Raw genomic sequence first — 24,142 nt, 5'->3', positions numbered from 1 at the left:
CGGAAATGCAAAATTATAAAAACTACTAAAGGACATAAAATGCATCTCAGAATTCAATGATAATAGTATAAATAATTATTTAAATAGCTATAAATAATTTCATAATTAAACGTGATTAACTGCTAATTTCCAAATTAAACTAAGCGGTCTTTACAGAATAACTCTAGATATTGAGCTCTCATGTTTGATTCCAATTCCCAGGTGGCTTCTTCCACCTTGCTATTTCTTCAGAGTACTTTGACCAAAGCTATGGTATTATTCTGAAGGACTTTATCCTTTCTGTCAAGGATCTGTACTGGTTGTTCTTCATATGACATGTCTGGGTGCAGATCAAGATTTTCATAGCTAAGTACATGAGTAGGGTCTGAAACGTATTTTCTCAACATAGAGACATGGAATACGTTATGAACTGCTGAAAGAGCTGGAGGTAAAAATAACTGATATGCAACTTGTCCAACCTTCTCGAGAATCTCGAAAGGTCCTGTAAATCTAGGGCATAACTTGCCTCTTTTCCCAAAACGCTTGATACCCTTCATTAGAGACACTCGTAAGAACACGTGATCCCCTATTTAAAACTCAACATTTCAGCGTTTCAAATCTGCATAACTCTTTTGCCTACTTTGAGAGGCAAGCATTCTACCTTTAATCTTCTCAATTGCTTCACTAGTCCGCTGTACTGATTCTAGACCTAGGTATTTCCTCTCCCCTGTCTCATCCCAATGGATGGGAGATCTACCCTTTCGGCCATATAACAATTCATTGGGAGCCATCCCTATTGTACTTTGATAACTATTATTGTACGAGAACTCTATTAGCGATAGGTACTTACTCCAGGAGCCCTCAAAATCCGTAACACAGGCTCGCAACATATCTTCCAGTATCTGAATTGTTCTTACGAACTATCCATCAGTCTGAGGATGGAAAGCTGTACTGAATTTCAGTTTAGTACCCATAGCCCATTCCAAACTCTGCCAAAATTTTGAAGTAAACTTCGAATCTCTATCCGAAACTATGGACTTTGGTACACCATGCAACCTTACTATTTCTCTGACGTACAAATCCGCGTACTGATCCACTGAAAAGGTTGTTTTAACTGGTAGAAAATGTGCAGACTTCGTGAATCGGTCTACCACAACCCAAATAGAATCAAATAAACTCGTGGTTTTAGGTAATCCAAGCATAAAGTCCATCGTGATATCTTCCCACTTCCACTCAGGTAGGGTTAAAGGCTGCAACAACCCTACCGGTCTCTGATGTTCAGCCTTAATCTGCTGACAGGTTAGGCATCTCAATACGAATTCTACCACATTCTTCTTCATTCTGCTCCACCAGAAGTAAGGTTTAAGATCTAGATACATCTTGGTGGTGCGAGGATGTAGGGAATATGGAGTGGTATGAGCCTCTTCAAGAATTTCATTTCTAAGTTCCACACTATTAGGAACACAAACCCTAGTTTTGAACAACAGCATCCCACTGTCTGACACTGTAAAATCCTTAGCTTCACCAGCTGATACCTCTTCTCTGATCTTTACTAACTCTAGATCAGTTAACTGAGCGGCTTTAATTCGTTCTAACAGATCAGATTGCAACGTCAAGTTATGAAGCTTGCCTACAACAAACTCGATGCTAGATCTGACCATGTCCTCCGCTAACTGAGATGAAATCTGAACCATACTAGCTACCTACCCGGGACCCTTCCTGCTCAGGGCATCATCCACTACATTGGCCTTCCCGGGATGGTAAAGAATCTCACAATCATAATCTTTAACAAACTCTAACCAAAGTCTCTATCTCATATTCAAATCTTTCTGAGTAAAGAAATATTTGAGACTTTTATAGTCGGTATAAATTTCACATCTCTCTCCGTAGAGATAATACCGCCAAATCTTCAAAGCAAATACTACCGCGACAAGTTATCCTTATCAGAGTGTAGGGCTAACATTGCAGCTGTAATTAATCTCTACGTCAGCTCTTGGAAGCTAGCCTAACACTTGTCTGTCCATACAAAACACTGATTCTTTTTAGTAAGCTCGGTTAAGGGTGTTGAAATTTTAGAGAACCCTTCCACAAACCGACGATTATATCCAGCTAGACCCAAGAAGCTTCTAACTTCTGTCACTATTTTTGGTCTTGGCCAATCCCTAACGGATTCTATCTTTTCTGGATCCAGCTTGATCCCATCCTTGCTAACAATGTGCCCAAGAAAGGACACCTGAGATAGCCAAAATTCGCACTTCTTGAATTTGGCGTATAACTTATGTTCCCGAAGTCGCTGCAGAACCATCTGGATATGTTTCTCGTGCTCCTCTTTTGACTGAGAGTACACAAGGAGGTCATCGACAAATATAATAACACAAATATCGAGGAAATCCTTGCATACCCTATTCATCAAATCCATAAAAGCTGCAGGAGCATTGGTCAGTCAAAAAGACATAATAACCAGAAATTCATAATGTCCATACCTAATGCAGAAAGCTGTCTTTGGGATATCCTCCTCTCGGATTTTCAATTGATGATAGCTCGATCGGAGATCAATCTTTGAAAAGGCAATCTTCCCCTGAAGTTGATCAAAAAGATCGTCGATCATAGGTAAAGGATATTTATTCTTAATTGTTAGCTTATTCAATTCCCAGTAGTCAATGCACATCCACAAAGATTCATCCTTCTTCTTAACAAACAATACTGGAGCTCCCTAGGGTGACACACTGGGCCGGAAAAAAACCCTATGTCAAGCAACCCCTGGAGTTTAATTTTCAATTGTTTAAGTTCTGTTGGAGCCATTCTTTAAGGGGCTTTAGAAACCGGTTCTTCTCAAGGTGCCAAGTCAATTACAAAATCAATTTCTCGCTGAGGTGGTAAACCTGAAAGTTCATCGGGAAAAACATCTAGAAATTCCTGAACCACCTTGATGTCATCTGGCCGAACAGAGTCCGGCTAAGTGGTATCCAATACCATGGCTAGAAACCCTAGACATCCCTCTCGTAACAATTCCCTAGCTGTTAGTACTGAAATTACTAGCACTCGAGATCCCTAAACTGAACCGACAAAGAAAAATGGTTCTTCACCTTCTGGTTGGAAGATTACCATCTTCCTCTTACAGTCAATACTGCTGAATACTTGGACAAGAAATCCATTCCCAGTATAATATCAAAATCCACTAAATTCATCTCTATCAAATCAGCACTCAACTCTCTATCCTCTATTCTGATTGGGATAGACCTAATCCACCTTTTAGAGATAACTATCTCTCCGCCAGGCAGTAGGGTTCCAAACCCTGCTTCATAACTATCATGCGGTCAATCCAACTTACTAAAAATTCGGGCTGCCACATACGAATGAGTGGCCCCAGAGTCAAACAACACAGAGAAATAGGAGTTGTTGACCGAGAGTTGACCTGTTACCACAGAAGGGCTGGCTTCTGCATCAACTTGAGTTATCGCGAACACCCTAGTTGGAGTAGGTTTCGCTGCAGTCTTCGGTGCTTCGGTTAGTTGGGGACAATCCCTTTTGTAATGCCCTTGCATACCACACTGAAAGCACCCCTGCCCTTTACACTTTTCCCCAGATGGTGCTTTTTACAACTAGGGCACTGTGGGTAAGTGTATCGAGTTTCGGTGCCACTCTGACGATTGCCTCGACCCTGGTTCCCCCAGAACCTCTTGTTCTGACCAAAGCCACTGGTTGCAGTATATGCCTTTCTTTTCTGATCAGTGGTCGAGCCACTACCTCCCCTGCTAAAGCCTGATGCAGGAGGGGTAGGAGTCCTGCCAACAACCGGAGTCCTATGAGACTCTACTATGCATCCCACTGCGCTCTCAGCTCGTAGTGCCTTATCCACCATTTCAGCATAGGTGGCACTGTCGTCAGTAGTGATCATCAAATCATGTCTGATCTTCGCATTTAACCCATCCAGGCATTTCTCTTTCTTACTGAAGTCGGTTGGCACAATTCTCGAGGCCAAACTCGCCAAACGGTCAAATTGCGTTGTGTACTCAGTAACACTCATGTTTTCTTTCTGAGTTAATTGGGTGAACTCTTTTCTTTTGGCACTTTTGACTGCCTCGTTATAATACATGGCATGAAACAGCTCCTAGATTTCTCCCAGGTCATTGTGCTAACGTCATGAATCATGGACACCATTTCCCACCAAACCAGAGCATCTTCTTGAAATTGAAAAGTGGCACAGACCACTCTATTATTGCCAGTGACGCCCATAAAGTTCAAGATCTTGGTGATCATAGTTAGCCACCTCTCGACTTTCATACCATCGGGACCTCCAAAGAAAACTGGAGGTTCCTGCTTACGGAACCTTTCATACAGGGGTTCCATCTGGTTCATTGCAACAACCGATTCGGCCTGCACAGTAGGGGCAGGAGCTACTGGTATTTCTGGAGCAGGGACTGCAGGAGCACCCTGCTATCTTAACAGCCGAATCACTTCATCTTGTTCATTAATTCTAGCTTTAATTTTTGCAAACCTATTTTCCCAGTTTTGGGCATCCTGAGTAGCTTGGGCAGCTTGGGCAACCTGTGGTGGGTTAACATCACCTCGACCACGTGCCATGCCCCTGGGACCTCTACCTCGGCCACGAACATTTAGGGCAATCTAAGCTCCCTGACCATCATTGGATCCAACCAAATTGCCCTGGCTCCTGGTGTTTCGCTTGGCGTCCATACTAATTAGAACAGCCTGCGTAACCAATAGCTAGTCTGGTCAGATCGTGATCAAAGAAAAACTTACTAATGCCGCTTATTTAGAAATTAAAAACATGTGCCTATTCTACTTTCAGGCTACTAACTTTCTTCCTAATAGGCTTTTCTTAAATCATACTATTAAATAAACTACTAAGCAATAAAAGCTTACTGAACCGTGGAGCGAGCAGACTGTTGATGATGATTGTACATGTCCTGACAATCTTCGAAAAACAACCTGGCGGCTCTGATAGCAAATTGTAACACTCTAACTATTATAGGCGTGTTAGCGTGATTTTTAACGTACTGTGCAGCTCGTTGCTAATCAACGAGGTTGTTGGAAATCGTGAATAATTAAAATTTTGCTTATTTAAATAAAATCATAACATAATATATTTATAAAATCCCGGGATCCCGTTTACAAAGTACATTTACAAAGTTTACTATTCATATACAAAAGATTTGTCGCCTAGCGACTAAACAGTAAAAGCCTGATGTTTCGAGGATTGTACGCTCCATGCCTAACCACCCTGACATGAACAATCTTCCCCTGCTCGCTCTCACGGCTCCCCAACTTTAGCTTTGCCCTTACCTACACATAGAAATTGCACTATGAGTCAACAGACTCAGTAAGAAAAACATAACATATAACATACAAATAACCTGCGTTATAACCTGGCGCCCATACACCCGATCATAACCCTAATCCTCGTGTCCCACACGGTATCGAGTCTAGGACGTCCATATGACAATACTATCGTGTTGGAAATTATTTTACCAGGATCTATTTACTATCATGTATATTGGATTAACAACCTAATATGAATTCTAAAACAATGAAAATAAACACATATAAAGTTAGAAAACCTTACAGTGGGTGCAGCGGAATATTATGACTCCTTCCATTCAGATCTCTAGCCCTTGATTCCTTTCTGTAGCAGAGCATAATCAAGATCTGAATCTGGATCTCTTTCTCTCCTTCTTTGATGGTTGATTTTCCATAGTCTTACATACTATGATTGAGGTACCGCTTGATATGTGTGAGCACTACTCATTCACTCAAGGGATTTCAAAATTTAGAGAAGAAAAGAGAGAGGAAAGTGGTGGCTTAGGAATTCACTCTAAAAAGAATGAGATACAATTGTCTTGGAAACCTGAAGCCTTTACCTTCTATTTATAGAATACCACACAGGGTTAAGGTTGAATTACTTGGCATTTAAAAATGAAAAATAAAATGATAAAAGGAAACAAAGTGGCTGGCCATAGAAAATGGAAACAAGCCTCTCACTTTTGCAGCTTTCCTATTTTATCATTCCTAGTTTCCCATTCTCCAAAATTGCCAATTTCCTCATTCAACCACCTAAATATCAAATCTAATTATCTAATAACTATAATTAATTATTAAATAATATATTGTCATTTATTTTATTTATTAATAAAAACTAATCAAAGTTTCTCAATTAATAAATATACCCTTTAAACTCTCTATTTACTGTTTTACCCTTACTTAGTGAAAATTCACAAAGTAGACATAGTCTAACTTTTAGAATTATAATTGATTAATTAAAATCAATTAACTGGGTCTTACAAGCAGTATGGTCTCAACTAGTATGGGGACCGTGGGTCTATATAACCGAGCTTCCAATAAGTCGAACCGAATTTACCAAGTAAATTTCCTAACTTATTAATTCCTCATTGAATCCATACTTAGAACTTGGAATTGCACTCTCAGTCATATAGAATGCTCTATATGTTCCATGATATAGACACGTCATTAGTTATACATTGTTATAACCCTAATGTGATCAATGATCCTCTATATAGATGATTTACACTGTAAAGGGATTAAATTACCGTAACACCCTACAATGTAATTTATCCTTAAAACACTTAACTCTGTATAAATGATATTTCAGCTAAGTGAAATGAGATCTCCACCATTTATTTTCGTTTGGTTAAGCTCGAAGGAAATCATCCTTTACTTTCTATTCGCCAGATAGAAGCTATAGATTCCATATTTATGTTAACGCTCCCACTCAATTGCACTACCGTGTTCCCAAAATGTACGTATCACCCTAACCCAAAAGTAGACTTAACTAACAAATCAAAGAACACGGATAACACTCTTGAGATTGAACCTAACCATATCAAGATTAAGGTCATTTGATCTAGGATCAACAGGTGATATTGAATTGAATAGATATTACGATAAGTTTTAATATATCTAATCAAAGTTCAATATCGGTCCCTTCCGATGTATACTCCATACATCCGATACTGGTAAACTTTGCCAATGTCCTGGAAAGGACATATAACACTTTTCCAAGGTGTAAGAATACCTATCGCTGATTATACCATGTCAGTCTAAACAAGTGTTCTAACAAATCAGGGAATAAACTTTTGAACATATAATTAAGATTATATTCCACTGTGCTGACAACACTATAATCATTAACAAATTCATATATTCTGGACTTAAATAGAATTCATACATTATATATATATAATAATGAAATAAATCATGTGAACCATGCAGCGTAAAATGTTATTTCTGATCTTTATTAATAAGCAAATCTGATTATATTGAAATGGGTTTTATTTAGGGCACAAAACCCAACAAACTCCCACTTGCACTAGTATAAAACAAAATGTGCCTTTCAAATAATCTCAACAAATAATCTCAACACCTTCATATACAAATCAAGTGTAATAGTAGTAAACTCCTCGTAATAGGATCTGACAGGTTGAATTAAACACAACCTCTTCTCCACCATTACTCTTCCTTAATCACAAAATCTTTGATAATGTGAAATTCCTCTCTATATGTCTACTCTCTTGGAATACTGGATTCTACACTTTTCGCAACTACTTCTTGGTTATTCAGGAAGTAACCCTAGTAGTTAAGGCAAGTTGGAATAGTGCCACAAATGTATAGAACTTTCCTTAAACTGAATAAGTATCTTTCCTGCAACTTTTAACATTCAGTCTCTCTCTGGTAGACTAAGAGATTTCAGATAGGTTTTTACACTTCTCCAAAATCACTACTCCACCCCCAAAGTAATCACCATCTCATCAGCAGACTTTCTAGCACACAGGCAAGTCTCGAAATCTGATGTGGTGTAGTCTAAGAGTTTCAAAACCACCCTTATTGACTAACATATAGTTCCTCTTCTTAATCTTAAAATTTACTTGATTGTCTTCCAATGTTCCTCTCTTGGATTAATCTGATACCTACTCATTACTCCCACTCAACATCAGGTGTCTGGTCTAAGGCATACAAAAGCATATCTGAGACCTCTCACTGTTGATTTAAGAAATTCTTCCATGGCTTTATCTTCTCTGGAATAGTTGAAACTTTTCCTTAGATAAATAAAATCTATATCTAAGAAGTTGTGAAGCTTCTATAGATTTCCATTGGAAAGAAAATGCTTCAGCATCTTATGCTTGCATTAGAGTAAGTAATTACCAGGTATACCACAAGCCATAGGTTTAGATAAACTCAAACCTATAATACTAGGAACAGGAAGTTTTGTTAAGTCCATTGAATAGACTTATGAACGAAAATTTCCTTTCATGTCCTTATAACAAAAAACTTTAGGTTACTCCATGTGAATGGATCAAACCATAGTTCTATTGGCTTTCTTCTTAGTTTCTTATCTTGACAATCCATTATTTGTTTAAACTCACAATGGATTTTAATCACTAGTATCTTCCAAGTCATGAGAAGGTGAAGTTCCTTGAAACTCTCCCTCTACAACAAGGCACCGTGAATTATGTCTAAGAAAACTAAATGGTATTGACCTCTTCGGTTGTGTTAAGACAACAGAGGCAGTGGGATCATCTTGTAACGAATAAGATGATAGAACACTTATGGAATCAAGAAAAAATATCTCCTTTATTTGCTACTTTATTTTCAGACTTAGTCATTTTCTTAGAAAAGTAGTATTTGTTTAAACAAACACTTTCTTATCTAATGACTATGGGATGCTCCACCCCTAATCACTTAAAATAGCTAACAAACATGCAAACCGGGGTTAGCAGTTCAACCTTTTTTAAGATTTCGATTAGGTCATCCATGAATCTAGTAATGATTTACATTAAGTATACAACCATTGCATCATTCTAAAATTATATTACCATAGAAGGATTTAGGCAACGACTAGTAACTATTTATCAATACGCAACTCGAATTTCTGGGGAGGAAAGTTTGGATATAATTCAAAATCAAATTAATGATCTTTGAACTGCATATCTACTAACTTTTCTCTCCACCCCTATCAGTTCGCAAGATCTTTAACCACTTACCATTGCTAGAAATTCATGAAATTTTTCAAACATTTCAAATTTCTTTTGCATAAGGTAAAATCTAGAGTGATTGTTTTAAGAATACAACAAAAACTCATATCTGTTGGGTTTTATGCCCTAAATAAAACTCTTTACAATCTGATTAGTTATCAATATAAGAAATTTGAAGTGATTGATGTTTGCATGAATTCTACATGCTAATGGTTTAAATATGTTTATTACATTTACACATAGAATCAGTTAAATCCAGATCATATGTTTATTCACAATTACAGTATCGTCAACACAGTGAAATGTGATTGTGATCATATGAATCAAAAGAATTGGTCCATGTTTCATCAGTGTTATTGGATTTACACTAATATGATAATCAGCGATGATGTGTACTTACACTTAGAGTAAGTGTTATGTTCTTTCCAGGACATTAGTAAAGTATACTAGTTTTGAATGTATAGAGTATACATTGGACTGGACCGATATTGCAACTAAGTTAAGATATTACAAACTTACCACTATATATATCTTTCCAAGTCAATATCAGTAGTTGATCTTAAGATTAAAAGAATCTAAATCCTGATATGCTTAGGCTCAACTCAGGAGTGCTATTCATGTTCTTTGATTTATTAGTTAAGCCTACTTTTGGGTCAGGGTGATACGTATATTTTGGGAACATGATAGTATGATTAAGTGGGAGTGCTGAACATAAATATGGAATCTATAGCTTCTGCTGGTGTATAGAAGTCAAGTGATGATTCCCTTGAAAATTAAAACCCAGAATATACATTAGCGATATCTTCATATTATTATATTATATTCAATAAAACGATGGTTTTTAAATTTCAAATTAAAATTTTGACTAATTATTTATTCAAATTTTTATTATTATTATTTTCAAAATATTAAAATAATAATTTTAAATAAATATCTACTATAATAAATATCTAATTTGTGAATAGTATCAAGCCAACAATAGCAATGTTTTCTCCTCAATATCGCTGGTGATTAATAAAAGAGGAGAATTCTAAGAATGAGTAATTCAGAGAAAAGAGCCAATGTGATTTATGAGCCTTATATTGATCCAGATTATGAATTTAATTAAGGTAACTAATGCGATTTATTGTATTCTTTCTCAATTTTAATTCTTAGCCTTAAAACAAAAAATTATATATTTGTTATTATTCATGATCTCGAGTAGTGCTTAATTATCTGGATTATTTGGTTAATTTGGTGTTCGTTTTAGGGTTTGTATAGACAATATAAGATACATGTTCATATTCCACACTTATAAAGGTATTTTCTTTCTTAATTATTAATTCTTCTATATTTTTTATTGCCACATACTTTCGTCTACTGGATTTTCTTTTTATTTCAATTGATTAGAATATCGATGTTTCTTAGATAGTATAATTTTACTTCAATAAATAATTTTTATTTTTTAAAAAAAATTATAATTTTTCCTAATAAAATTATTAAAATATATATAGTTATATACACTACTCACCCAGTGGAAGAACCATTAAATATCAACGATCAATTAAGAAATTATGAAGAAAACACAATTAAATAAGAGAGAAAAAAACAAAGAAAGAATCAATATAAAATTTAAACTCTATATTAAAAAATACCTTTTTTTTTTCTATAAACATAAAGCTACAGACTAATTTCATTAACAATTATCAATATAAATATTCAAGTATGAATAAATCAGAACAATTCAAATCAGAACAAATAAATATTCAAATATTTCAATAAATTCATAAACAAATAAATCAGAACAATTCAAAATCTCAAATCAAGAAAATTAATTAAAAGTTTAGATTTATAATTTTTACAAATATGAAAAACTTAAATAGATCTATCTACTATTGTTGTTGTCGTTGCTTAGTTACTAAATTTTTAAACAAAAACTACTAGAACTTATATAAAACTAATATTTACGTGGCTCGCCACGTAACTCTCATCTAGTAAATATGCATACACGTGTATATATAAATAGCTAAAAATATAAATTACATAAATACATCATTAATATTACTATTATATAGAGGTATAATTTCATAAAATTATAGAAAATTATAAATATTCCTAAACTTAATAAAATTCCTAAATTTAATAAATAATACATCCATCATAATTTTCACTCTTAGCCGATTTTCACAACGCAACGAAAATTCATATAAAAATTATTTAAGTGGAAAAAATAATTTCTTTATTGTTATAATTGGTTTTTTCTCTAAGCTTAGTTTTTTTCTATTAATTTCATAATTTGATAATTAATTTTCTCTACTATTTTAATTCTTTTCTCATAGAGGTTGAGGTGGCAAAACCGGATTTCAACACGGCCACATGAACACAAACACCACAACTTACAAGTTATGGTTAGAAAAATTAGGCGCGGGTCAAAAAAAATAAGTCGACACGATTTATTTTAATACGAACTTGACATGTTTGACACATTTTTTTAAATAAAAAGGATTAATAATAAAACTGTAAAATTATATATTTATGTATCATTTGGTAACACTTTTTTAATCATTTTTTAGTTTTTAAAATTGGAAAAGTGAAAATATTTTTCAAAAACATGTTCTATAAAACTGTTTTCACTTTTTAATTTTTTAATTGAAAATTAAAATTTTGAAAAAACAAATCACTTTTCTTATTTTTTTTAAATAGTTTTTTTAATCAATGTTTTGGACTCTGAGCAGACTTTGACCAAACTCAAACCTGGTTCTAGCCTTGGTGCCGAACCTAGCACCCTACCCGAACCCAGACCCGACTTAAACAAAATAAAAATAAACTTTACAAAATACAATTTTATTTTCTGTTTTTAAAATTGAAAAATAAAAGTGGTTATAGAACGCATTTTTATTTTTCAATAACAAAATTTTTAAAAACAAAAATTCTACTTTCATTTTTGTGATTAAAAAATTAGAAAACAAAAGTGTTACCAAATAGCACCTTAATAATGCAATATTAAGTTAAAAAAATAATTTAATTAATTTTTTATAAAAGAAATCAAAAATATTTTAAGATTTTTAATTTTTTATGATATATAAAAACTATATATACATAGTATATATAAGTTTTTTAATAGATAAATCTACATTTTTCTTAACTCCAATAATAGAAAAATAGGTGAAAGTAAGTTAACACGAATATAATATGATTTTTTATGCTTCGGGTTAAGATTAAGAAAATTAGACACAGTTTAAAAACGAATTGACATGAAATATAAAAGTATATTAACTAAAATATAACACGAATACGATGATAGTTTTGTCAATCTTACATAGTTAATCCAACATTCTTATATTGCACGCGAAGCGCGGCCGTTTCGTAGTTGTACATATGTAAAGAAAATTTTCTCAAGTGGGTGTCTTACGTAGTTCAGCCCTGGGTTTTGGTGCAAACTATAACAACTGATGAGGGGGTAAGAAAATTAGGTTGGGGATGAGAGAACAACGGGGCGACTTGTAAGCCATAAAATACGGGTCAAACAGGTGGATGGTACTAGTGCCATTTCCTTACCATCTAAGAAAATTAATTAATTAATAATTGCATTAATATATATATATATATATATATATATATAAATTATATATTTAGTCACACCTCCAAATTATACAGTGATCAGTACACTTTCCCTCCCTTTCACCACCCACTTTGACATAACACCCCGGCCCTTCACTATCACAACCAAGAAAAGATGAATAAGTATATAAATATATACATATATATATTTATATGTATATAATATCAATTGAGTTGAGTTGCATATACATATAATTAAATTTTTTTGTTACATATCTAATATATATTAAGCAAAATAAAGGCACAGAGAGGTTTGCTGAAACAATAAAGAAAATGAATAACTAATCAATTGGGCATTCAATTAATTATCTAATTTATATAATGAAACTTAGATATTGTAACATGTTAATATTACTTACATATGTATGATACTGTTTTTTTTTTCTCACACACTACTTCAAGAGATGTTATATAGGGTGTTTCTGCTGTCTCAGTTACAGTTGAGAGAGATTAATAACAAAACATTATCTGTTAATGCTTTTAATGATTAATTTAATTATTGCAGACTTAATTAATTTCAAGCTTTAATAATAATAATTAACATTTTCTTAAAATTGACAAAAGAAAATGTCAATGTTTCATTTTTCTTGCTCTCTTTTACATATAATTTTATCATATATTATTATTTGATACAAAAATAAAAATATTTCAGTAATATTTAACTGCAGTCAAATATATTGACTATTAATACAAAACTTAGGGTAGTTGAAATCGATCAGATCATATAATTTTTATGTGTGCGTGCAAAACTGTTGCTTACCCTTTTTGATGAAAAAGTAGGTGAGATTCTAGACTAAATATACCGCCATATTTTATATACATATATGTATATCTATACACTATGCAATTTATATTTAATCGAGTTAATTATTGTTAGCTTCTTATATATGGTGTCAAGCCTTTTTCTAATGGCACTAGCTACACTATTATTTTTTTTCTGAATATTAATAGTCTACAAATTAATAAAAGCCCGAAAAGGTTTAGAAAAAAAAAAATCTCTGAAAAAGAACTATCTCAAATTTTCTAACACATGCATTACTTCCTGATAATTATTAATGACTTATACATACATTTTTTACACTAAATATATTAATGAGTTTTCACAAAAAAGAAACCAACGCAACAATCAAAATTAAAGAAGGAAACAAAGATACTAAATTTACACGATTCACACACAAGGTGGCGTTTGGTTGGAGGTAATGAAATGGAATGGAATAGAAAGGAAATAATTTTCATTCCATTTCTTTATTTGGTTGCATTTTAAAGTATTGGAATGACATTCTAATGGAATGTTCTTTTCACCATTTTTGTGGAATGGTTATTCCATTTTAAAAAGGAAGGAATCACCATTCCACTGTAATAAGAAAAAAAAATTAATTATTTTTTTATCAATTTTTTTTATCCATTTTAAATTTTATTCCATTCCATTCCTATTCCCATTTCCATTCTCATTCCTATTTCCCAACCAAACGCAATTGTTAGGCTACGTCTACGAAGTTATGCATAGTTTTCATATATTATATGAAATTACGAAAATTGTCTTATGATATCACAATTAATAATTGGTTATATTTATTGTTAATATTTCAAATTTTTTTTTTTATCAATACAATTAGCCAAACATTTTGAGCAAACACAGAACTCAGCTAAGGGTAGGGATCATTGGTGCACCCAAACTGCAATAGTACTGCAATCTGTCCAATATATATTTATCTTTATTATATATATATATATATAAAGATGAATTACTTGCGGTTTTCTTACGACAAATCTTATATTTATATTGATATAGATATAATTTAGGAAAAGTAGTTAACAATTTTATGGGAACCAGAACAGAGCTGATGTGGCCATTTAGTAATTCAGGTGTAAGTTATTGATTGCGACAAGAAACTAAAATTAATATATGTTTTCTCATGTGAGAGAATGCTAGCTAGTATAATTAAATATAAGATCTTATATATAATTTAATATAACAATTTTTCGCGAGTTAATAAAATTACAATGTGATATGTTTAAAAAGTAGCAATATTATGTTAATAGTGTACCTTATAAAACGATATCTATATATAATCTAATTAACAGCTTTTCCCACCTAGAACCTAGTTAAGTCTTCTTCTAATAGTTTTATCAAAACAAAAAGTCTTCTTCTAATAGTTGTTCACAGAAGCATATATATATGTATATAATATGTTCATAAATAATTAAAAGGGACTAAACAATGTATGCACACATAAGTTTTTTTTTGGTTTCAAAATGAACCCTGAGAAAGAAGCAACAATCACATGCAATCACGAAATCAAATGTTGTATTAATTCAAAAGTCAAAACACATTAAAGGACTCACACGTGAGTTAGCAGCCACAGAGCTGGCAGTCATTTTGTATACATATTATATAATAATAACCATAATATATATTATTTCTCTTTCCCCTTCCACCATCGACGCTGATCCATGATCAATCCCAGCATAGATCAGAGACCTTTAGCTAAGTGTTCTGTTTCTCTGGAAAACAAAATCAACAAGAATATTATTTTTCCTAATCAAAGATGATATCCTCCTACATCAAAGATGTTCATAACATTATTATTACCAAAAATTGAGATTTCACCTTACTATATCCCAAATATTATTCATACTAACAATTCCATTCGCCTATTAATAGCACACACACACATAAATATATATTAATATAATTTATATATAGAAGGACCACTTTTTCGATTTATCTTGCCTTTTAAGTACACTCTCCTCTTCCCTTATTTTACTATTGTCTAGCTTTCCCTTCTATTTCCCCCTCTGATCTCTCTCTCTCTCTCTCCTAAACTTCATCGCCATAGCTATCCGAAGAGATCAGCATGCGAGCTTGAATGTCCAGAGAAAGGTAAGTGTACTATTACAAATCTCTTAATCAATAATATTACACCTCTTTATTCTTATAATACATTAATTATGTATGTATTAATAATTACTTTTTTCCATAAATATGTATTTTGTCTGTATTATTAATCATATAGTCGTCATCAATATTATGGATCATTTAATGATGTAGTTGTTGTGTTTTATTATAAACTAGGGAGAGATTTGATGAAATAGGAAAGAAGATAAAGAGAGAATATTCAGCATCATCATCATCATCAACATCAACAGATGCAGGGGGAGGCCATAATCATCATCATCAACAACAACAGCAACAAATGGGAAGAAGACACATGTTGGGTCCTCCAGGAACCCTAAACACCATTACTCCATGCGCAGCCTGTAAGCTCTTGAGACGAAGATGTGCCCAAGAGTGTCCTTTCTCTCCTTACTTCTCTCCCCATGAACCCCACAAGTTTGCTTCCGTCCACAAAGTCTTTGGAGCCAGCAACGTCTCAAAGATGCTTATGGTACGTACGTAATATTTATAAATCAATATTAATTCAAACTAATTAACCAAGTTATCAGTTTATGTTATAATTAATAATTAAATATAAAATGATTTATATATAGGAGGTGCCGGAGAATCAAAGAGCAGATGCAGCAAATAGCCTTGTTTATGAAGCTAACGTGAGACTAAGAGATCCGGTATACGGATGCATGGGTGCAATTTCGGCTTTGCAACAACAAGTTCAATCTTTACAAGCTGAGCTTAATGCGGTCAGGGCTGAGATACTTAGAAACAAATATAGAGATCATCAACCTAATAATAATAATAACAATCATAATAATAATAATAATAATATAACTCCTAATTCTACTACTTCTTCTTCTTCTCTTCATCATCATCTTCAACAACATCTTGCTTTGCTATCTTCTTCTTCTTCTAATAATAATTCTCATGGGGCGGCTGTTTCGGTTGCTGCTCTACCGCCGGTGGGAGCCATACCACAACCACCACCACAACAACCGCCTCCACTGTCTCAAATATCCACAGTACAATCTCTTCCTATTGCTACTACTACTACTTCCTCCTCCTCTTCTATGTACACGCAAATTACTACGGCTGATCAGGATTATAACACTATTTCAAGTGAAAATGTTCCCTTTTTTGGTTAATTAATTATTATTAACGATATATACCTATTTATTTATTTATATATATCCCCCATTTTCTATATTAATTATATTATGAATAACCACTGAAATAAAAACAAGGAACATATAATTCGGTCGGATTCATTGGGCTTAATTATATGTATATATTCAGTCCACATGCATTGTGTACATATATATATATAATATTTGTTGGTTAATATATGTCTATTAACTAATCCTTAAATCTTTTTTTTCTGGCTTACGAGAGGTCCAGTACTCTTTGCCGATGTCTACTAGATAACATATTGTTATTTATTGTACAATATGAATGATTTCTTAAAAAATACCATATTCTTAGTTCATTTTCCATTAATTCAGATGTAATACATACACATACACGGTAGTTTAAGCATTAAAGCATGAAGAGTGCAACACAAGCGTATTTTCACGTGGTATACTGATCATATAATATATATTAAACACTTAATATATATATACATAAATTGCATAATTCAGGTTTATTTTTTTCTTTTTCGCTTCCATATTATTCTTTAAGTCCAGCTTGCCATATATATATATACTAGCAAAAAGTTACGTGCAAGGCACGTATACTAAATTTTATGCTAGTTTTTTTCTATGTTAGTTGAAAGTGATACAATTAAAAATTAAAGAAAAGATATTATTAGTTATTAGGGAGAGAGATTATTATTATGTATATCTAAATATTATAGTTTATAATGTTGTCAATTAAAAGTGAATACCGAATGCAATATATTAATGTTTAAGAAAGTTTGATGATTTAAATATGTTCTTAAGTTAATCCAAAAATAAATTAAAAATTGATGTTCCAATACTTAAAGAAACATTACTTAAATGGGTGTAAGATAAAAAGAGAATTAAAAATCAGTCTCTAAATTATTGATAATTGAAGATAGCATTTGTCTAAAAATTGTAGATAAGAAAACTAATGATAGTCATTGGTGGATTTCAATTTTCATTTGCTTCAATAGAGACAATAGTGTAATTTTTGTATTTTGCATTTTTCATTCTAGCCGGGTCCGCATATATCTGGATTGTCCATTTTTTCGTTGATAAATTGAATATGGTAGTGTCGACAAAGCGGCGGTGTTCCTGTAAACTGTGATGTATTTTCATTTAAAATGATTAGACATGGTGTGCATAACTTATTTAATTAAAAAAATCAAGTTATGAAAGGCATGTAAAACTATTTTATTTTTTAAAATTACACCTTTGCAGTATATTTCATTAGTTGGGCAGCAGTACACGAAAATATTTTTTCCACAATATCTGCGAACATGACTGCAGATAGGCTCTTTGTATTGTCATCAAGTTCAACATATGCTATATCACTGTAAAATGCATAATAAGATTGTTAGTATTTTTTTTTTATTTATTTTAACTTAATTTCAATAACATCATATGTTTTTTGTAATATACTGTGGTGTAGGAAATCCTTCCTGGCCGCATGTTGGCTTGTCACATATAATTTTTTCATTGCGATTGTATAAATCTATTTTTTTATGACATGCGTCACATGACATGTAATAAAAACTTTGGACAGTATCAGTTATTTTTATGACATGTAATCACATGACATGTAATTCAGTTGTAGATTTTTTATCAACTCTGAAATTTGGATGTTAGTCACTATTTCGCTAATATATTTAATTGTGTTTCTAATTTATGAGCACGTGATCAAAAACAGTGTTGTAATGTACTCTATGATTTATTTATTTATTTTGCATCTAATGCCTCAGGTTTAATTATGATAAGTTTTGGTGGGTTTTAGTAAATATTTTTCTTTTTCTGGTTTGCATTAATAGCTAGAACATGGAAAAATTAATAAGATTGACATTCTTTTTTGTCGCAGCATGTACAAAGCAACATAATTATAATAATGCTTTAAGTTGCTTTTATTTTTATTTAATAGAAGACGAAATTATAAATTTTATGGCTTCTTAATTATAAATACTAAAAAAAATATATAAATAAAAAGTGACCCATGAATTTCTCATAAATTATTTTATTTTTAATAATAAATTATTTTATTTAAAAAGTCACCCATGAATTTCTCATAAACTAAGAATTCGGTTATATAGACACACTTTATATAGAATAGATATATATATATATATATATATATATATATAAATTCTCATCTCATTCGTTCATACTATAGTTTCCACTACTGGTCACATGCACTATTATAGTAGATAGGCATGCAATGTGCATGGTTGACATATATGCATGTGTACATGCAGCAGTATAAATATATATTTTTTTATATATGAACATTGCTTTTAAGTGTTAGTGATAGCTTAATAATGGTTAAATATATTTTATTAAAGTTATTACATTCAATAGAGATATGTTCACGTTAAATGGTACTACACACCATTAATACCATATAGTATTTTTCTTCTAATATCATCAAGCTCTGATCCTAAGATATATATTATGTGTTTGTAACTAGTATAATTACCCGTTTTTTTCCTTTTTTCTACTTTTCATGGCTTGACTTTTCAAATACATTACTAGTTAAGAATGTGTACATCATCAATCCGTATTTCAAGTTGTATTAAATATATATACATATTCTCTCAATATATATATATATATATCACCTTACTTATATATATATATCACTTTACCTTAAGGTCTTAAGGTGTACAATACCATAGCGATGTGTGCCTTATAATTAATTAGCAATTTTTTATATTATTTATTCATTTAAGATGTGTAATATCAGATAATAATTGCACTAATAATTATATGATATCTTTCTAGTGCTTGAGACTTTAATGTGTTGTTTTTTAGTATTTCTCTACACATAATTCATGACCGTAACTTAATTTGAGTACTTCCATTCTTCATGACTGCTAGATGTTTAGGACGACATGAACACTTCTACAGAATTTTTCAATATGAGCACATTCATCACGATTAGAATTTTTTGGACTATCGATATATATCTTTTTTTATATGATCACACTCTGTTAGCGTGTTTTCAAATCTGCAGAAAATGTTAGAAAAAAAATAATTAATTTAAAGGCCTCGTGAATTAAATCAGGATTAAATTCTGACAAGTCATGATGATAATCAGATCATAAATTTAATATCACTTCTTGAATATTTGTTGATAATTGTAAAGATGAGAAGTACACAGCTAGCAGAAGATTATAAATGATTAATTAAGAAGTGCTTTATTTATTTACTTATCATTGCTAGGAAATGGCCTGCGTTGGAACTAGTTTTTGGAGTTTTTATATATGTATAAGAGAATAATAAAAACAAACCCTACAAGGACCTAACTATGTTGCCACTATTTTAAGTAACAACATTTTGTGAAGTAGATGGATCGTGTGTATTAATATGTATTTGTTGTGTAGTAGTAGTCTTTGCCAGCCATATATTTATATCTTTATATATTAAAAGTGCCTATCTAACGGCATTTCTTGGTTTAACAGAATATACTTAAAAATAAAAGAATATTCTGTTAAATTTAACGATTAGGTTTGATCTCCCGTTAACAAATAAATCCAATAATTAAACCCAAAAAATTAAACAATCTTTTAAATATTAATAATCTCTTTTTAAATTAAAAAAATCATCTTAGCCACATATCTCTAACAAACCGTATATCCTCAATTTTTGATATTTTTTTATTAAGTTGCCGCAAATTAGTGTAATTTTCCCTCTCTTTGCGTCTCACTTTCACCCTCCATGATTCCCTCTCTTCTCGGCTCCTATTGCCGGCGTCGATCTCCACGATTCCCTCTCTCTTCTCGGCTCCTATTCCCTAATTACTGTAATTTTGAGGATGATGATGAACAATATTGCTATGCTTTTGTACCAGTGTCCAAATTACAGCCTAGGTAAAAATTAATTTTTATAGTTTATATAATTAATTGAAAAAAAAAAACAAGTTGAATCTGTTTTATTTATTTGTTAATGGTTTCAGGAAGCTTTTATCAAAGGGTCGTTGGATCAAAAAGATGGGAATGGCTGAGGTTGAAGTTCATAAGGGTTCAATTTGGAAGACAACATGCATAGTCCGTTGTGGCAAAATCTATTGCTCAATTGAAGAAGCTTTGTGAGTGAAAGTTCTTATTTTTCTATTAATTTCCATATTGAGATGAGATGAATCACTACTGAATCATGTTTTTTTAAAAGGTTTATGGCCGAACTAGGGGCTTTTCTTTTAATGGATGATGCTGGTGCCAGTATTTCTATTGAGAAAATGTATATGAATCTTTCTGATGATAATAATGGATGTTTTTGGGAGCTTTTCCAGGCCTACAAACAACTGAAATCTCTTGGCTACGTTGTGGGGCGGCACGGTATCCCCTGGTCTCTTAAACATGTTAGGAGCAATACTGAATCTTTTTCTTCTCCTCAGAAAATGTAGTGGATTTGAAATCTGAAGACGAAATTTCTGTACTAGGAGTGTTTAGTAGGTGGATTTGAAATCTAAGTAAGTACCATCAAATATGGTGGATTGTCTTTCAATATATATATTGTCTTCTAAATATGGTTTTTGTTCCTTTGGTTCATTCAAAGACTTTGGTTGTGGATCATTTGGAGTTAAAAGACTTTGGGATTTTTTAATTTTTTTTATATATTTTCGGATATACATTTTGAATGAAAGACCCTTCTTCTACGAGAAAAAGGAGATGAAAGGTGGGTTTGTCGTTTTGAAGGTATAATGACTGGAGGGCCATTAGGTTTGCATACTGGGAGTTATGGATCACTGCAACGACAAAATGGTTTTCCGAATTATCAGTCAACACCAGTTCTTGTGCGCAAGTCCTCAAAGCTGCTCTGTTCGAGTTCAAGAGAGAAGGAAAAGCTTCGGCCTTTGCTTTGTCGCTTCTTTGGTCGAATGAAGGTTGCCATGCTCCTTTTGGTCTTCCTTGCTCTTCTTGTGTTTGTATTTGGTTCCTTTACAGTTAATAAAGGTGCATTTTTTCTTCGTCATACGTATGTAAATATTTATATATATTATTATATGGAATAGTCCCTGTGATGTGAGAATGCTTATAATTGGTATTTAGTCACTCTGATATATTGAGAGCAGTTTTTAACTACTAATTTTTTTTTTTGAGAGATTTTAACTACTAATGTTGAACCTTCAGACTTTATGTTTCATTTTTGACTCAGCAACCGAGGTGTTGGTTGGGGGATGTGATTGACTATGTATGTTGAAGATATCCATGTTTTATTTTAAGAAGAATTCATGAAGCAATATGATATAACTATCTAAATATGGTTATACTAAGTCTGCTAGGGGTATAATGCTTGTTGAGCTCAAAAAAATGATTGAAGCTAACAAACTATTTTGGGAGAAACTTCAATTTTACACCTTGAAGAATTCGAGATTAAGTACACTGATTAATCAAAGGTCTTGATTAGTTCTATCTTATGTGTTGACACTATTTTTTGTTTCTTCTGCTTTATAATACTGGCTTATATTTTTCTCTTTTTAAATGTTGAAAATTGCAATTTAACCACAGTTGTGGACAGCGTAATGGTGCCAGGGCTCCATCCCCCGTCACTAATCCCTTAATGGGGGGTCCTGTTCAAAAGGCTGGAAGTTTTCCACCACTGAGTGCTCATGGTGTAAGTGAAGTTGAAAGAAATTTATAGTATATTTATGAATGTGTATAAATATATAGATGTTTAACTTGTCCATACATGAACTGTTTAGCCATTTCAGCCCACTCCACCTGCTCTTTCAACTTCAATTACTGGGTGGATGGCAAATCCATCCGCTGGCACCCATCCCTCTGTGTTTGGTCGTGACTAACAATGCAGGTAACTTTTTTGGTTTCCATCACCTACTGTACGTTCTTCTTGTGATTTGCTCCCTTTGAAATAGTCTTTATGTGTCTTGTCTATTTTTCATTCATTAGTATATATATTTTTAATGGATGCTTATATTATTTACACTTATTATGTCTTCCATTTATAACATTTCTAATGATGTGTTTTCACTATATGTTTATTATTTTTTATTTTTTATTTGAATATATTTGCTCATTCTTATTCAACAATTTTGAAGCGCCCTAGAACTCCTACCAATAACTCTGCAATGGATTATCAAACTGTCGATTCTGAACATGTGCTAAAGAGATCAAGACCATTTGGAATACCAGATGAAGTACATTTCCAATCCATAAGTGAAGCTTTGCTTATCTGTTTTTGAATTGATTTTTTAGCAGTAATTAACCATAGTATAAGATGCTTGCGAATTGCAGTTCTATACATTTGAGATTGAGACTTTGAATTTAGTTAGTCCCTTATTATAATTTTTCATTGGTCATTATTCATGTCTTTGTCACAATTTATTGTTAGCTTTTTTTCAAACTTTCTTTTGTTGCGTCAAATGTGTATAATCTAATGCTCATTGTTATTTTGATATCATGATTTTGTAGGCTGGGAGCATTTTATTTCTGGTTGGTGCACACGGTGCAGTAAAGCTTGGAAATTTTGGTATTTCTACTTGCCTTTATGATTCAAGGGATATAGTTTCCTCTAGGATTGGAAGGAACAATATCATCCAATCAATGGTCGTTTGATGAACAAGTTACAATAACAATGATCCCCTTCCCATTAAGACAAGAGAGATAGAAAGAACCTCATTCAACAAAATACTAATTTTTTCACATACTTATGTGAATCCCACTTAGAGATATTGATAACATGCATAATGCTAATGGTCTTTCAATAGTAATAGAATGCAGCTTGTACATTACATTTACTATGCAAGCAGTTTCACATAATGTGATTATATTATCCAAGAATACAAATAACCATAACATTCGCATAATTTGGTTGATAAAGATTTAGTTAAAAGCATTGTAGCATTTGGTGCCAACATACATAAAATTGTTTATTAAGGTTAGGGAAAGCTAGAATAGAAGATATAGTTGAAATAATCATACCACTTTACTTATAAAAATTAAAAAAAAAAGAATAAAAAGCCACAACTAAAACCTTAAGGGCTCGTTTGGAATTAGGTCGTATTGTATTGTATTGTATTGAATTGCATTTTATGCAATATTTTTATGTAAAACTATATGTGGTATTAAATTTGATGGACACCTAAATATATAATATTTTAGTATAAATTAAAGTTTAACATAGTATTATATAAAAATATGATATATAATCCAATTCAATATAATACAATACAATACGACTTAATACGGCGTTCCAAACGAGCCCTAAGTAAAACTAACAATACGTGGCTCGCCACGTAACATCTACCTAGTATATATATATATATATATATATAAGTTGTTTACTGAATATATGTTTGGTTTCTTTGGCGTGTACATTTCAGTCTGAGAGAGGTGGATTGGGGAGGAAAAGAAATAATTCCATAAGATGTATCTTTTTCTTTTATCTATATATAGGGGTACCACTACTAGTCACTATAATAGATATAGATTTTAATCACTCTGTAAGTATAATTCTTAATTCTTGCTTTGGATAGGCCATAGGTGGACACGTGC

The 24,142-nt window shown here is 32.2% G+C and overlaps 1 protein-coding gene and 1 pseudogene across 1 annotated transcript; both read left to right on the top strand.

Moving 5' to 3' along the window:
- Positions 1-15,045: 15,045 nt before the first annotated feature.
- LOC133029425 (LOB domain-containing protein 15-like) lies at positions 15,046-16,925 on the top strand. Its single transcript, XM_061101897.1, has 3 exons — positions 15,046-15,471; positions 15,664-15,976; positions 16,080-16,925. Exons 1-3 carry the CDS (start codon positions 15,458-15,460, stop codon positions 16,623-16,625), a joined length of 873 nt encoding a protein of 290 aa, XP_060957880.1. The 5' UTR covers positions 15,046-15,457; the 3' UTR covers positions 16,626-16,925.
- A 3,301-nt stretch (positions 16,926-20,226) lies between these two features.
- On the top strand, positions 20,227-23,048 carry LOC133033655 (uncharacterized; annotated as a pseudogene).
- The last annotated feature ends 1,094 nt before the right edge of the window (positions 23,049-24,142 follow it).

Source organism: Cannabis sativa, chromosome 1 (genome assembly GCF_029168945.1).
Source record: "Cannabis sativa cultivar Pink pepper isolate KNU-18-1 chromosome 1, ASM2916894v1, whole genome shotgun sequence".
Taxonomy (NCBI): domain Eukaryota; kingdom Viridiplantae; phylum Streptophyta; class Magnoliopsida; order Rosales; family Cannabaceae; genus Cannabis; species Cannabis sativa.
This window is presented reverse-complemented; position numbering and strand designations above follow the sequence as displayed.

Bases quoted from the DNA above. Each gene is read 5' to 3' on its own strand.
- LOC133029425 (XM_061101897.1), top strand. The intron at 15,977-16,079 runs GTACGTACGTAA...ATTTATATATAG, and splicing joins ACGTCTCAAAGATGCTTATG to GAGGTGCCGGAGAATCAAAG.